The following is a 15,384-nucleotide window of genomic DNA, read 5'->3' as shown; positions in this document are numbered from 1 at the left end:
GGGTCTCCTACCTCTTCTGTATATGTGCATCCCCTACAGAAACAATAGGCTAGGGGTAAGTAGGGGCTGAAGCACTTTACTGCGGGGGGTGAGGGGTCAGGGGTGGGGACATTAAATTATTCACTTAAATAAAAACAAGGAAGGAAAGGGGGATGGGAAGGCCCATCCCACAGCCCGTTTCCTCAGTCCATCAGTCCCTTGGCTGTCTCTCCAGGCGGCAGCTACACAGGCATGGGCATCTCGTTGTACTCATCCACACCCTCCCGCTCGTCAAACACCGGCTCTGCCTCATTGGCATCCAGCTGTGCAAGGAAGACACCATCAGGGAGAGAAGGAGAGAGGGACCTTTCCAGATCCATAAGTAGGAGGGACTGGAGTGTCCGAGGGAAGGCAGGTGGGAGTCCTTACACATTTCATCTCTCGCTCGGTGAAGATGCGGGAGAGCACCACCATGCGCAGTGGCACTGTGAGGATGAGGATGAAGGGAAAGGCCAGGGAGGCTGCTGTGGACATGACTGCCCAGAGCAGGGCCAGGCAGAGCAGCTGCAGGGCTGTGAACAGGTGCATACGGAGGGTCCGGACCTGGGGGACAGAGACAGGTGAGCCAGGCTTCTCTCCCTGCCTGCTGCATCTGGAGATGGGATGGAGGCACCTTCTTAGGAAGCCTACTCAGTGCAGGCAGAGAGGAGGGGCCAAAATGGGTAGATGGGGGGAGCTGGAGGGTGACCTGAGTAGACCAGGGTGGGGCAGAGGCTGTGGGACCCAGGGCTCACCTTCTTAACATAGGTGACATCTGGGTGGTGTTTGGGTGGCATGAGCAGCAGGTGCAGCCGCTCATAGAGTTGGATCCCATTCAGAGAGGTAACTCCCATGTACAGGAAAATTCCAAAGAGCACAGCCAGGGGGATCTGCCGAAGCAGATCCCCAATAACCATAGAAAGGCCTGGGGGCAGGAAAAACAGTTGGTCCCATGGTTCCCTGACCCAGGGAACCCACTGGCCAGGGTAGGGGCAGAGGCCACATACCCACAAGAAGGGCAACCAGTAGCCCCGTCACCCGTTGCTCCTTGACCTCCCGAATCTTGGGCTTGTCCCCAGGCGCCACAGCCTTACTCATGACAGTGAGTGCATTGGCATGAGTGACAGAGCGGACGGTGGCCGCAGCCAGCCAGGGCAGGCCAAAGAGGGCACAGATGCCACCCATGGCCACAATGAGCAGCAGGTCCAGGTGGAAGCCGGAGCCCTTCTGCAGCATGCGTTCCTTTTTGGAGATGATCAGCCTGAGGGCGGGAGGGGCATTCACTGAGGGGGCTGGGCTACACAGCTGCACAGCTTGGCGCACCATGTCTTTCCAGAATCCCCTGCCAATTCCTCCCTCTGCTTATGGAACCTGATGGTCCTGTGCATTCCTTCAGGACTAGAATTCCACTATGGAGCTCAGTCTGCACTCCGCCCTGTACTACAGGACAGCTCCCAGCAAGTACTGCCAGGCCACCTGTTCCCATCCCAGCAAACATCAGGTGGACTTCCTGCTGCCTACAAAGTAAACCAGCACAGCAGCCAGCCTGGCATTTGAGGTCCCCCAAGGTCCCTGGGCTCCCTCGTCCAATGCAGCTGTGGTTCCCAAGTGTCATTCTCCAGGCTGGCCCAGGCTCTAGCCCTTCAGCTAAGACACTCACGTTGTGATCTGCGTCTCCATGAAGATAAGGATGAAGACCAGGATGGCGGGCAGCAGGCTGGCAACCATCATCCACACAGGGAAGGGGCTCTTCTCCCCCAGGGGATTGATGACCCAGCCCCGCTTTTCTGGGGCTGTTACCGAGAATCCACTGGGCACACTCAGCTTCTGCAGGACAGGTGGGGTGGGATGAACATGAAGGGCATGACATGGAAAAAACTTGATGCCTACCAGCTTAAGGATAGGCTTGGGTTGTGGACTAGAAGGGGGGGAACACTTAAGACTCCAGGTGGTGGAGCCAGCCCAGTGGCAGGCAGCAGCTCCTCACTGCCATGTGCACCACCTTACCTGGGTATAGGTGTCCTCGATACTGTAATCCACAAGCACCATGATGAGGATGGCAATGGGCACCCCAAAGTCCCCAATCACCCGTCGGATCTGGGTGGGCAAGCACAGTGCTCAGAGGCCTCCTGCCCATCATAGCCTCATATCTTATCACCCGCTTTCCTGTCCCCTATAGTCTTCAAGGCTACACACCCGGCCAGGGAAGAACCGGCTGTTCTTGAACTTGCGCAAGAAGAAGGCAATGAAGAAGGTTCCAGCCATAAGCACCAGTGACAGCAGGGCTGTGTTGGGTTGGCCCTGGAGCCTTCCCTGCCCAGACTGCCCAGCTGAGCTCATGTTGCTCAGCTCCAGCGTGGGTCCTGCCCTAGCCCACGTTGTATTCCTGCTGCCGTCTGCCTCTGAACTGTTGGAAACTGAGCAACCATGCAGGGGGTGCTCCTGGAAGATCTGAGGAGAAAAGGGCCACATAGGACTATCAGCTAGACTGCAGGGATTGCCAGGGCTTGGCTGCACACTGAGTAGGGTGGGGCAGGGGACAAGCTGGCCTGTCTTGTTGAGTTAATGACCCAGAGAACCAGTTGTGAGCACAGGGCAATATGGGATTAGGAGAGGGCCAAGGGGCCGATGTAAGGCAAGCAGCTGCAAATGTGGCTCTAGCCAGGCCCCAAGGGTGGTTCCATGGACCTGAAGCACAGGGGACCAAGGGTGGCCTGTCTTGAGCGTGTCACACATACATCTGATACCCGCACTGTGATGGTGTTTCTCGCTTCTGGGGCCTTTCCCATTCTATACTCCTGAATCACTTGACATCCTAACAAAAGCGTGTGTTACCTTTGTTACTAAATACCTACTATATGTAAACTTCCAAATTAAAAGTAATATAAAATATTGAAAAAGAAAAAAACAAAAAGACTGATTTGAAGCTGGGTTGTGCTGACCACAAGGAGATTGGGGCAGGGGCATGAGGAAGAACAAGCCTCAACTCCTGGGTGTCAGCTACAAGCCCAGTGGACACCCTGGACCAGCCTGGCCCCACATCTAGAAGGAAGGACTAGGAGATGGCCAGCATGTTCCCGGCTCCCTCTGGCCCTAAAGCCTTGGCCCTCCCAACCTGCCCACCTTCACCAGCTTGTAGAAGGTCTCATAGATGAAGATGAGTGAGATGAGAAAGGCGAAGATCTCCTGGGTGAAGCGGGAGACGAAGCGGACCAGGAAACTCCCCTCCAGGGCCACCATGAGCAGGGCCAGCAGCACCAGCCAGAAGCCAATCCATACACGGCCCACCAGGTACTCCAGGTGGTTGCTGCTACAGAACTGGGATGGGGCAGCAGTCAAGTCCTGAGCTCAGGGTATGGGCCCTGGGGACAGGTGTCCAGAGCAGAGAAGTGTGGCTGGAGCCCGGCAGGGAGCCCTTACCGTGAAGAAGGCCTCCTCAAATACCAGCAGGGGCCCTGAGAAGCCGATCACCAGTAGTGGCTGGGCACCCAGCAGGCAGAAGATCACACCCTGGAGTGCTGTGGACATGATCAGCTCTGAAACCCCTATCAGGTCCCGCGTCTTCTCTCCTAGGGGCACAGGAACTGGCTCAGGAGCTGGTAGTCAGGGTCCTGGGCTCCCTCCTGCCCCCACCTAAAGCCTCTCCTCACCCAGTAGCCCCCCGAAGGTGATGGCAGGAGACAGGGCAGCAAAGTAGATAAAGATGACAGCAGCCAGGCATTGTGGGTCAAGTGCATCTCGGAAGTCACTCAGGTAGTGGGGATAGCGGCGCCGCACATCACGGATCAGCCCCCCAAAGGGCCGGCCTGTCCGCCGAAGGGGATCATCTTCGGCTGCGCCTACTGCCTCTACCATCTGTAGGAGCGCTGCAACCCAGGCCTCCATCAGGGCTCCTGCCCCTCCTGTCCACCCACCCTCCTAGGGACAGCCCATGCTGCATAGGCCTGTGCTGGCCCGTACCCTTATCTTGGGAGGACTTGGGCTCTAGCCCGGACCCCATGGGCAACAGCCGACCCTGCTCCTCCCGCTTCTTGAGCATCTGGCGCTGGAAGTGAGCAACAGAACGCAGCAATTCCTCGCCCTGCACCTCTGAGGGTGGCAGTACCACACTGCAATCCAGGAAGGCGTTGATGGCGGTCAGCAAGTCTTCCCGCTCGTCAGCCAGGTAAGCAGCCTCGTGGAATTGCTGCCAAAGCACAACCAGGATTGGGGAGGGAAGGAGGAGGGGGCCCAAGGGCCTGGAGCTGGGACTGGGCAATGTTGGCAGGTGGGGAGTGGGGGACATGCAGGGAGCAGGGCCCAGGCGTGGAGGGGAGCTGACCTTGTCTGACATGAGGGTGGAGATGGAGCGGCCAATCTCGTGGTAGTCCATGTTGGCACTGCTTGGGCCCAACAGCAGGAAGAGGAAGCGCACTGGCACCGGGACCTCTAGCACCGCATCCAGTTCCACAGCCTCTCGCAGCCGCACAAAAGCCATGGTGGGGCGGGAGAGGAACTCCACACAGCCTAAGAATGTGGGCCAGCATATGGGCAAGAGCAAGGAGGCCACTGACTTTCCAGCCCCTATCCCAGGGCAGCACCAAAGTAAGGCCAAGGAGACTCCAAAGGCCCTGCTGAGGCCCAGCTGCCAAGCCTTCCACCAGGGCCTCACTCTACCTACCCACAAGGACCACTGTGGCCTCGGCATTTTCAGGGATCTTCTCCAGCAGCTTCAGCTCATGCTTAGACTTGGAGCGTGTGATGCCAGCTGGCGGTGCTGGGGGAGGCAGCTCACGCTAGGGGACAAAGAAAGGAATTCAGATTAGCTAGGTCCTTCCTGCCACGCGTTCATACAAGGGTCCCCCTCCCAGCTGGCACCGGCCCCCCAAAGGGTCTGTTCACTTACCTCTCGTTCCACCTCCAGGCGGGCCTCCGGAATACCTCCAATGAGAGGCTCAGTGACATGGGGATCGCACTCAGCCCCTTGGCCATGGTGATGCCCCAGCAGAGAGCCCAGAGAGCCAGCAGAGATGTTGCGGGGGAAGGAGAAGTCCTTCTCATCACTTGGGTGACTGGTGGGGCAGACAGCAGTGACATTAAGGAGGTCAAAAGTGAGGGCTGGGGTGAGTGGGCTGGATGATGTGGACTTCCCCCCCACCCCCAGGCCTACCTGTGTTTCAGTAGCAGGGCCCGCAGCACATTGGCTCTGTCCTCAGCCTTGATCTGGTCAGAGATGACCATCTGCTCTACCACCTGGTGGGCCACCCCAGGCAGGGTCTGCTGGTCTAGATCCAAGAGCACAGCCCCTGGGACAAAGCCAGCATGGAGAGTTCCTCAGTGTCCCCAGTTAAGAGCCAACAGTGGGGGATGGAATGGGAGGGAGTGCTGGGGACGGGCAGGAACAGCCAGGTGGGTATGCTGCAGGGGACAGAGCGCCAGCCTACAAATGAAGGACCAACTCTACTACTGAAGCCTTAAGTCGCATCTCCTTTCTGATTTATTTCTCCCCACAGGAATGCTAGGGGGCTCAACAGAGACCACCAAACCTCAGTTACCAGAGAGGCTGCCAGACACTCCTTGCAGAGGCACCCAGCCTCCATGGGACATCCAGGCTGCCTACTCTGGGGCTGTTAATAAGCCATGTGCTGCCTCCTGCTGAGCATCACTCTAGGGTCCTAGTTCTACCCTCTGGAACATGACACAGCGCATATGTGGCCTTGTTTATGTGGCAGCCCTCAAGCCATCTAAAGATGCCCCGATCTCTTCAGGCTTCTCAACTTTCTGGTCACTTCCACCAGCCTCATGGCTCTCACCCAGTACCTTCTAGAGGTCCCTCTTCATTTCATATCGAAATTAAAGTCCAGCAGGGCGTGGTGGCTTACACCTGTAATCCAAGCACTTGGGAGGCCGAGGTGGGTGGACTGGCTGAGCTCACAGGTTTCAGACTAGCCTGAGCCAGAGTGAGACCTTGTCTCTAAAAAATAGCCAGGCGTTGTGGCGGGCGCTTATAGTCCTAGCTACTTGGGAGGCTGAGGCAAGAGAATCACTTGAGCCTAAAATGTTGAGGTTGGAATGAGCTATGATACCATGCCACTTTACCAAGGGTGACAAAGTGAGATTCTGTCTCAAAAAAAAAAAAAAAAAAGAAAGAAAGAAATTAAAGTCCCTTCAAAAGTTACCAGGTTAAGGTCAACTTTCAGGAATAAAGAACTAAAAAAAATAAACAGACCCTAAGGCCCCTGAGCAGTTAAAACAGAGACCATAAAGCCCAGTGACAAATCTTGCACTTTACCCAAAGTACTCAGGCCTCACTCAGAACCTGCCTACTCCCAGTCAGGACACAATTCTAATGGCAGGGCCTCAGCTGCTTAGAAACTGGCCTCTGACAACAATGGAGTGACTTCCCATTGGGAAGAAAGCAGTGAGAGGAGAGTGGAAACCTCAGACACATGGCCAAACACTCTGGCATCCCCAGTCAGTGGGGTCAGGCAGCTGACAGTTATATTCCCCAGATCTCTAAGATGTACCAAGGTATGCCAGGAATTTCAACAAGTTTACATCAAAATGGCTTAAAAATGTTTCAGCACCCCACACATCAGCTTGACCTGTCTGAAAATACCAGAGAAGCTGCTTGCTGAAAATGCAGATGGGAGATAAGTGTTGTCAGCCCTACCTGCAGTCACCCAACAACAGAGCCCGAGAAGCTGCAGTCTGTGTGACATCGCAGAGAGGGACGATGCTCCTTCTTGGGCTTCAGTGATAATCATACAAAGTGTGGCTCAAGACAGATTTGGGGCCATTTGGGCCTCAGCGATCAGGCCTAGCAGCAGAGTTCCTGGAGCAAGGATGGGCAGGAGTGGGAGGGGAGCCAGTACCGTGGGCCAGGGTCCGGCGGAGCTCCAGGAGACTGCGGAAGGAAAGGGAGGCCACATGGGGCTTCCCCCAGCGCTCCGTCTCCTCCTCCACGTCCTCCTCAAATTTGATCCAGCGAGCTGTCTCCCGCCACTGAGGCTCCTGGTTCTTGTCCAGCAGCAACTCATTTAGCTCCACGAACACCTTGGGGGGAGATGAGAAGGCACTGCAGGGTACAGAACCAGAGTGGCTCTGAAAGTGGCCAGAGATAAGTGCCATCAGGAGGGGTCAGGGAGCCTGGAGAGCATGGTGGGCAGCACTCAAATCTCATACACAGCCTAGGTAGGATTGTGGATGAGTGACTAGCCACTCTGAGACTGTTTCCATCATTTGTTAAATGGAAATAATATCCACCTCAAGGGGCCATTATAAGGATTAAAAGAAAAAGCATATACAACACTTAGCATGCTGCCTGACCCACAGTGAGGGCTTGGTAAATAAATTTGCTACACACGAACACAGTGGGGTTTGTGTGGTTCTACCTGAATGCATTTAAGAACTGGCAGCCAATTGCAGATGAGTGGTCACTTCTGAAGGACAATGCCTGATCAGGGAAACAAAGGAAATTTCTCAAATGTGGGGAATGGTCTCTTGCCTGGCAGTCTCATGTAGGTGCTGCCCGTGAGTGAGAAGGACACTAATGCCAGTGCAACTCATTGCATCCCTCATCATCTCAATAAGAAGGGGGAAAATTACCCTGTCAAGAGTTCAGGAGCAGAACCCTGAAGCCTATGACAGGCAGTGTCGCTAAATAACCAAGTGACTGGCCAAGCCTCAGTGCCCTGGTTTAGGGCTTACGCCACCTGCGGTCATCCTCACAGGTTGCTAGGAGGATCAAATGAGTACAGAGCTGATGAGGAGTCGAAAACTGAAGTGCAGGGCCACACAGAGCCACCTCCAGCCCTTCACACCAGAAAAAGGTGTCTCTTCCTAAAACAGTCATGAGAAGCACACCAACATCTCAGATGCGAGCCATAATCGTAATGCCCAAGGCAATAAGCTCCAAGATGCATACACTGTGCTCTGATGCCTTACACAGCCTTCTGAACCACAGGGACAGCCCTGGTGCTACAGAGCATTGCAGTCTGCGAGGCAGGGGAGCGGCGTTGGGAGATGGAGAGTTAAAGGAAATGTGTGGTACAGAGCATGGTACCTCGTGGGGCTTGTGGGGAGCCCGGGGTCGGGCCCGAGGTGTGGGGCCAGGCTCCCGCCCATCCCGTCCACTCTGTGCTGACCCCTTGGCATTCTTCCGCACCAAGTGCCGCCGCACCCCAGGAACGTCCTCGAACCGGTGACCTATAGGTGTAGAGGGCCAAGGTCAGGCTTTCCCTCCTCTCACTCCTTTCCCACCAGTGCTGGGCTAGTTAGGCCCCAGCACTCACTCTTCATGAGGTCTAGGTCAGCTGTGGCCAGTGTCTGGGCCTCGCTCTCATCCGTGGGGACACGGGGCAATAGTGCCTGCTCGGCCCCAGTCATGCTCCCGATGCGCCTCCTCTCCTGAAGGTTGTAGCTGCGATGCCCAGGCTGGCCTTTTGTCAGGGGGCGTCCCGAGGCACCGCCATCATCACCACCTGCTGTGCCGCTGGCCACCACGACCACCTCCTCCACCAGGGTTCTAGACAGACAGTGCAGCTGTGAGCCTGAGGAAGCTGGGCTCTGCCTCTGAGACCCAGGCCCTCCCCACTCCTACTCTTAGAAGGTCTGGGTGTTGGAAAAGGAAGGATTCTGGAAGCAGACTGCCAGTGTTCGAATTCCTTCTCTTGGCTATGCAGCCTCAAGGTCACCCAAGGCCCCTCGGAACATCAACTTTCCCTCCATAGCTGGGGCTGAGGCCAGCCTCCCACAGTGTAGGAAAGATCGGATTTTTGGAAAAGCCCAGTGCAGGGCATGGCATGTAACAGGAGCATAGGACACTGCCTACAGTTAGCTAGCATTTGTTCCTGTGCCCCTCTGCCCTTCACAGGCACACCCTACACACAGAACTCAGAGTGTCATAGGGGCCACATTTAATCAAGCAGAATAAAGTCCTCCTAGAAGGGCCTTCTCTACTATAGTGTCTCTGTGCTGGTGGGAGAGGTTGCCACCTCGGCCTCCATAGACTCCAGCTTCTGCTCCTCTCTTTTTCTCAGCTAACACCTCAGCCCAGGCCCTGCCACATCATCTTGTTTCCCTCTCCCAACATCAAGGGCCCCCACAGTTCCAGGCCCACGTCCCCTCCCATGTCCAGGCTTCCCTGGCCTCCATCTACTCTCAGTGGCCCTCTTCTGTTCACACTCAACCCACAAATCCAATCCTTTCCCACTGCCAGACCTTCCTAAAGCACTCACCTCCTCCTGGCCACCCAGCACCAACTGTGGACCCGCCCCATCTGTATGACTGTCCCAGAGCGCCTGGTACTCTCAGGGGTGACATGTCCTTCAATTCTCATAGCCCTTCATGCTGCCTGGCACCCAGAAATCAACAAGTCTGTGATAGTAGTGACCTTGAGACTTAGTGCAAAGTCATTTCCTCCAGGAAGTCTTCTCTGGCTAGTGCCCCCAAACACCAGTGGCCCCCTAGTACTGATGCTCTGCCCAAACCAGGCTGCAGGATGCATTAACAGTGTTCCAGTGCCATTTCACGTGACAGTATTTGGTTTCCAACCAGGGTGGAATGGCAGCACCCCAAGAATAAGAGAGGTCTCCTATTCTCAAAACCTGGGGGCCCCAGCGGGTGCTGGGAGGTCACAAGCTCAGTGCTGAGCCAGCTCCCTGAGTCCACAGGCAAGGGAATAGGTAAGGGGACAGGCAGGAGGTGGGGCACAGCTCAGATAGCACATCTGGTTCCATGCCAGGCTGAACCACATTAGAACGTCAATTCACACCAACCCAATCCCCACAACCACCCAGTGAGAAGGTTCTATTGTGCGTGGCTCCCAGATGAGGAGCCTGGGGCTCAGGGAGTTTAAGTCACTTGCCCAGACAGCTGGTGAGGGCAGAGTTGAGCTCCGACCCTGGTCTAGAGACTCCAAGACTCACACTTTCTCCTGCATCGCCGCCCAGCCCCAGCAAGGGACACTTGTTGACCAGGATGCACTTACCCAATCTGGGCCCCTTTGGTGGCCCGAGGAGCTGCCTCTTGGGGCAGGGGGGCAGGGGGAGAAGGACTGGTCCTCTCTGCCTTCCGGTCCATGCCTTCATCCTCTTGGAGAAAGAACTGCAACAGGGACTTGTGTGGGTAGGAGAGGCGGGCCAGGGCCCTGCAGACCTCCCCTCGGGGCCCACGCCCGGCTCACCTGCACTGAAGAGGAAGCTGGGGACGGCTGTGGGAGGGCTCGAGCCCCCTCAGCCTCACTGGCCTCATCCTCATCTTCCTCTCCTTCCTCAATGGTGGGGGTCTCTCCAGTAGGGGAGGTTCCAGGGCGCCTTCGAGGCTTCCGTCCTGGGCCCTGGGGTGTCTTACGGCGACGGGTGTCCGGAGGCAGGTGGGTGGACAGAGGGTGATGGATATGGTGGGAGGATTGGCGGTGGTCTGAAGGGAGGAGGGGGATGGAAGGGGAGTTGGCTGCTGGTAGGCACAGTGTCTCTCCCCTGCCATCCTACTCCTAACCACCATTCCTCCCACTAGTCCCAGCCCCTTACTCCTGGGCAGTCAAGCCTGAGCCCCCTGCCTGACCCGTCCCTTCCCTGCCTGCCCCCTCACACTCAAAGTCTTCCTCCCCATAGCTGCGGCCTGGCTCCTCCCCTCCGCGAGACCCGGCCTCCTGTAGGATTTCCTCAAACCGCTCCACGCCCAGGGTGCGGTGAAGTTCATCTTCCTCCTGCTCGGGGAACCCAGGCGTCCCAGGGACCAAGCTCTCTGGCTCTGTCTGTGAGGAAGAAAAGGATAGAAAAACCCACAGGGGCTCACTGGGAATCATGCCCTCAAACCCCAGCTGGCCCAGTGCCAGGGACCCAATGATTCCCAGCAACTGTCCCCTCCAACATCAGGGACCCAATCTCTTCCCCAATAGCCTGTCTCCTGGTTCTAAGCTGTGTCTGGACCCTGGCTGTACAATCAGTTCCAGAGCAGGTAGAAGAGCCCACCCTGGAGGTGGTAGCACTTCTGCAACCGGGGGGGGGGGGGGGGGGGGCTACTGTGTGAAGCGAGCAGTTCACACAGTGCCAGTGAAGAACTCTTGTTAGGCGGGGGACAACTGCTGAGCCCAAAAAGTAACTTCTGAAGGTGCCCCAGCTAACTGACCTGGAGTAGCTCTCTGCGCACACACACACCCCCAGCCCTGCCCAGACAGACTGCACTTCACTCTGACAGGGGAGCCCCAATTCAGCCCAGAGCCCCCCGGGCCCCTGGCTGCTCCCCAGCCCCGCCCCTCACCCCACCCCCACGGCCCCCACCTGAGTCATCCTGCAGGAGCCCAGCCGACTGCAGCACTTGTGAGAGCCCAGCCTTGCTGAGCAGCGCTGCCTAGGAAGGCAGCCTTGGTCCACCCCCCCACCCCACAGTCTTAACTCAAGGTGCCACCAAATATTTGCTCAAGAGCTTCTGGACCTGAAGGGCATCAGGACCTCCAAGGGCAGGGGTATGCAGCCCCCTCCACGGCGGTGCCAGCAGCTAGAGCAGGGAAGAAAAGGGGAGGAGGGACGGAGGGAAGGAGGTACGGAGGGGAGGATGGGGCGGGTCTCAAGGGTGAGGTGGGGACAGGACCAGCTGCGGTGGGCAGGAACACTGGATACAAGATGAGAGAGCCAAGGGGCCGTCTTCTCCCCTTTGCCTTGCCGGAGGATGGTCCCTGCCCAACCCATTTCCCAGCTCCCCAAGCCCTCGTGTTGCTCCCACCAGAAGCAACCCCCAGGGAGGACCAGGGAAGGCCAACATAGGGAGCCAGCCCAGGACGGGGGTGGGGGGGAGGGGGTCATGGGGGGGGCCAGGACCCCTCGCACCTGAGGCCGCAGGAGGAAGTCCATGACTGGCAGGACTGAACCAGGGAAGGAGGGGGAGGGGACTGGCCCGCGCCCCTTCCCAGTCACGTGCCCGCTGGGCCAAAGTGACCAATAATGGAGCTGATTATGGCACTGGGTTAATCATTAGACTCCTTAGGAAACTCAGGAGGGGGCCATGTGGGGCTGTAGCCACATGGGGGAAGGGAGGGGCGGGCCAGGTGGCACGTGGGGCTGAAGGGTGGGGCCAGTTACACCAGTCACTCTGCCCAGAAGCCAGCACCAGCAACAGCACAGACTTGACCTCAGCTTCTAAGGCCAGGTCAGAGAGGGGTTGCTGGGTTAGAGACCCAGAGTCCTCAAGGTTTGTGTGAGTCTTCCTTCAGCAAGCAGCAGCAGCATCTTTCTACCCAGGACTATAAGACACCTAAATACCCCCGTCCCCCTTCCTCCCACTGCAATAACCATTTTGCTCCCAGACCATACTGCACAGTCAGGACACAGATGGCAGCACCCCTCCTAATCCACACCCACACAGGTACCCCTGGTTGGTGAGGACCCTCAGCAGAAGGGGACTGAGACTAAAGGTCAGGGCCCAACTGATCCTGTGGGCAACACTCACCGTGCAGAAAGAATCTGCCCCCGAGGCGGGGCGCCGGGGGGCGCTGCTCATGGCCAAATCTTAGCCCTTTTCGCTGTCACTGCGGCTTTCAGGGCAACAAGGTGGAGGCATAACCTGGGTAGGGGAGATGCCCAGTCATCATCTGAGAGGGGTTAGGCTGGCAGGGCACCCAGCCAGGGGATGAAAAAGAAGCCTGCCTGCCACACAGGTCTCTGCGCTGCTCAGGATCCTCTGTGCTGTGAAGGGCCTTGGAGTGGCCCTTAGAGGCGGCAAGAGTAAAAAGAAGAGTTATTCACAGGAAAAAAGAGAAGAACAAAGCAAAAGGAGAAGACTGAGGTGAAGGGGGCCAAAAAGGGCCAAGAGACTGGGCAGAATAGGGAGGAGGAGAGAAAAGGTGGGAGGCTGCAAAAAAAAAATGAGGAAGAAAGGAGTCAAGGCCCAGTCCTGGAGAGAAAGCAACAGAGACTGGGGAGGGTGTGATAAAGAGTAGAGAGAGAAGGGGAGTGAAGGCCAAGACAGAAACAGGAACCATGCCCGAGGTGGCACCAGAGGTGGGCCTGAGACCAGAGAGGGGTGTGGTGGGAAGAGTGAGACACCCCATGGAATGAGCAAGGAAGAGGGAGTAAGAGAACTCTGGGGTGAGTCCAATATGTCAAGCCAGAGGGCAGCCGCAGGAAGGGTAGCCCCCTCCCCAGTGGAGGCCAGGCAGGGAGACTCCCCTCCCCAGGTGTGTGGGGGAGGGGGGCAGGCAGGAGAGAGTTAGACTCCCTGGGTGAAGGGCAGGAAACCACCCCCACTCATTCAGTGGGAGGGAGGAACAGAAAATGGGCACAGGCCAGGCAGGCAAACGTTTATAATGGGGGGAGGGGCATGTGATGGGTACTGAGGAGGTGGGCACAGGAGCTCTGAGGTTCCTGCCCCTGAGGGGCAGTCTGTCCCCTCCCTAGCCTGGGGCCAGGAAAATCTGAGTGGCAGGGCTGCTACCTCCTGACCGTGACTGTAGTAAAGGCTGGGGAGGACACTGTGTATGCCCAGGAGCTGCAGGGCTGAAACCTAATTGATGCAAATTGGGGGACCCATTCCTAGTGGAGGCAGCACAAAGGGGATACCCAAAGCATTCCGAAGGCAACAAGCTCCCCAGTGTGCTAGGGAGTCAGGGCTGCCCAACTTAGGAGTGAGACAGGTCAGTGTAGGATCAAATGATACAGGCTTGGGGGGTCAGCCCAGAGTGGGGAGCCTGGGTGACACATTCCTGGCAAGAACGTCAACTCAGCTGACCACCCTCTTCACCCTCCCCAGCAGGCCTTCAGCCAGGGCAATCCCGTGGGAGCAGGGGGGCCACTCTGGGATGGGTATGGAGAATCAGTCCGGAGCACCTGCAGGTGCCCACTCCCACCTCCAAGCTGTGCCCTCAACGAACTCCGCTACCATCCGCTCCTCCTTTTATTCACGCCACTCCACCCCTCCCCCGCTGTCCCAGAACACAAAGCAGCTTCTGTTCAAAGCATCGCGCCGATAATCCGAATGGGGGCACATTCCGGGACCAGCCCCGACCGGCCCGGAGGATTAGCCTTTTTTCCCCCTGCCCAAGGGATTAGCACCTCGGACCCCTACTAGGGCATTAACCACCCCCCAAGTGAATTTGTACATTCCACAGCTCTTGGGTGTGGGGCTGGCGGGGGTAAGGAGGGAAAATAAGTTTCTGGAGTTCAGAGATTTCAGACAGCGCTGTCCCCAACACCCAGTATAGAGCTTCCCACCCAGGGAAACCGGACCCCGGGATTCAGGTCCAACTCTCCGGGCTCTTCTTTTTCATCTCCACCCAGATGCTCCCTCTTCTGCCTGACCTCTTGTCCCGACCTGACCCGCCACTCCCCTTTCCCGGTTCGCCTCCCAGCCCGGAGTTCGGAGGCTGAGCGCCCAGACGAAACTAAGGGGCAGTGCAGCAGGGTCGCAGAAGAGGGCAATCGCCTGGAGACTGCCCAGAGTGGGAAGGCCGGTGGCGCCTCCCTGAGACTACCCCCTCCTGGTGGCAGGGGGCGCGGCACCATGGCTTTGAGAACTCTTAAGAAGCGGGACCCGGTATGCCCGCTTCGGACCAGCATCCACTCGCCTCGCGGTCGGTCTCCCCAAGACCTCGATTCCCCGCGCCCCAGTCTCCGCCCTTTCCTCCACTTCCACTCCCTCCGCACGAGTCCCGAGTCCCCCCGCGCTCCTCCCCCTCCCTTCCTCCCTCTGCAGCTCTGGCCCTCCCCCGCCACCACCTCTCCGCTTACCCGCTTGGTCTGGACTTCACGCCCGGGGGTCTCGGGGGTCTCTCCCCGTCCTCCGGCGCCCTCGCGCGCTCCCGACGACTCCCCCGTGCCCACCCTGGGGCGCGCCCCTGCCGCTCCCAACTTCTCCCAACTCAACTTTCCCCCGCGCCGCGGGCAAGCCAGCCCCCTGCGTGCGCGCCCCCCAGCGCACCGTGCGCGGTCCCGGCAGAGCGGGTCGGGAGGCGGGGAGCCCGGACCGAAACCAGGGCAGGGGCGGGGGCGCGCTTCCAGGCACTGCCCTGCACCCCCGGGCCGCTCCCGCTGCCCAACGCTACCTCCCCGAGAGGCTGCAGCCACGGGGTTCCCCAGAGAGGGCTCAGGAGCCCCTGAGACGCCGTCTCTAGGCTCCATTTGGCACCTCTGGGCGGAAAGGAGCCCGCCTCACGTGGGGAATCCCATGCAGGAAAACGCAGGCACAAGGATCGCCAGGAAATTCGGGGCGGAAGAAGTTGAAATAGAAATGCATCAGGATCTAGATTCTCTGGCGCCCCGCCCCTGCCCAAATACCTCCCGGTGCCTCCAAGAGAGCCCCTGTCTTTGTCTAAGGGATGAGGTGGCAAGTGAGAGGGGATGATAGCGATGGAGGTTGGCCGCCGGTTATCTTGAGCTGACCTAGGGAAGA

The 15,384-nt window shown here is 57.9% G+C and overlaps 2 protein-coding genes across 4 annotated transcripts; both read right to left on the bottom strand.

The window, feature by feature from the left end:
- Positions 1 to 62: 62 nt before the first annotated feature.
- SLC4A2 (solute carrier family 4 member 2) lies at positions 63 to 12,561 on the bottom strand. 3 transcript variants are annotated; one of them, XM_053609657.1, is made up of 22 exons: positions 12,448 to 12,561; positions 10,591 to 10,756; positions 10,184 to 10,419; positions 9,989 to 10,104; positions 8,292 to 8,524; positions 8,063 to 8,205; positions 6,873 to 7,053; positions 5,168 to 5,303; positions 4,904 to 5,069; positions 4,679 to 4,793; positions 4,340 to 4,524; positions 3,979 to 4,204; positions 3,669 to 3,884; positions 3,439 to 3,587; positions 3,142 to 3,336; positions 2,215 to 2,469; positions 2,026 to 2,115; positions 1,679 to 1,845; positions 1,026 to 1,279; positions 774 to 943; positions 409 to 582; positions 63 to 302 (listed from the first exon to the last, which is right to left on the bottom strand). In XM_053609657.1, exons 1-22 carry the CDS (start codon positions 12,496 to 12,498, stop codon positions 222 to 224), a joined length of 3,705 nt encoding a protein of 1,234 aa, XP_053465632.1. In that variant the 5' UTR covers positions 12,499 to 12,561; the 3' UTR covers positions 63 to 221. The 3 variants fall into 3 exon arrangements, with proteins under 3 accessions (XP_053465632.1, XP_053465633.1, XP_053465635.1); XM_053609658.1 differs by lacking the exon at positions 12,448 to 12,561 and adding an exon at positions 11,829 to 11,870; XM_053609660.1 differs by lacking the exon at positions 12,448 to 12,561 and adding an exon at positions 11,283 to 11,797.
- On the bottom strand, positions 12,448 to 15,117 carry LOC128598853 (translation initiation factor IF-2-like). Its single transcript, XM_053609671.1, has 2 exons — positions 14,724 to 15,117; positions 12,448 to 12,561 (listed from the first exon to the last, which is right to left on the bottom strand). The coding sequence occupies exons 1-2, from the start codon at positions 15,111 to 15,113 to the stop codon at positions 12,508 to 12,510; spliced, it is 444 nt and encodes a 147-aa protein (XP_053465646.1). The 5' UTR covers positions 15,114 to 15,117; the 3' UTR covers positions 12,448 to 12,507.
- Between the last annotated feature and the right edge of the window lie 267 nt (positions 15,118 to 15,384).

Source organism: Nycticebus coucang, chromosome 11, assembly GCF_027406575.1.
Source record: "Nycticebus coucang isolate mNycCou1 chromosome 11, mNycCou1.pri, whole genome shotgun sequence".
NCBI lineage: Eukaryota > Metazoa > Chordata > Mammalia > Primates > Lorisidae > Nycticebus > Nycticebus coucang.
This window is presented reverse-complemented; position numbering and strand designations above follow the sequence as displayed.

What these genes read in the sequence shown, in the direction of transcription:
- SLC4A2 (XM_053609657.1), bottom strand. Translation starts at nt 12,498, where the DNA reads ATGAGCAGCGCCCCCCGGCGCCCCGCCTCGGGGGCAGATTCTTTCTGC. An exon ending in CCACCCTCATGTCAGACAAG is followed by an intron (nt 4,205 to 4,339) that starts GTCAGCTCCCCT and finishes GTGCTTTGGCAG; the next exon opens with CAATTCCACGAGGCTGCTTA. An exon ending in ATGTCACCTATGTTAAGAAG is followed by an intron (nt 583 to 773) that starts GTGAGCCCTGGG and finishes TCTGTCCCCCAG; the next exon opens with GTCCGGACCCTCCGTATGCA.
- LOC128598853 (XM_053609671.1), bottom strand. Translation starts at nt 15,113, where the DNA reads ATGGAGCCTAGAGACGGCGTCTCAGGGGCTCCTGAGCCCTCTCTGGGG. An exon ending in GTGAAGTCCAGACCAAGCGG is followed by an intron (nt 12,562 to 14,723) that starts GTAAGCGGAGAG and finishes TCCCCTACCCAG; the next exon opens with GTTATGCCTCCACCTTGTTG.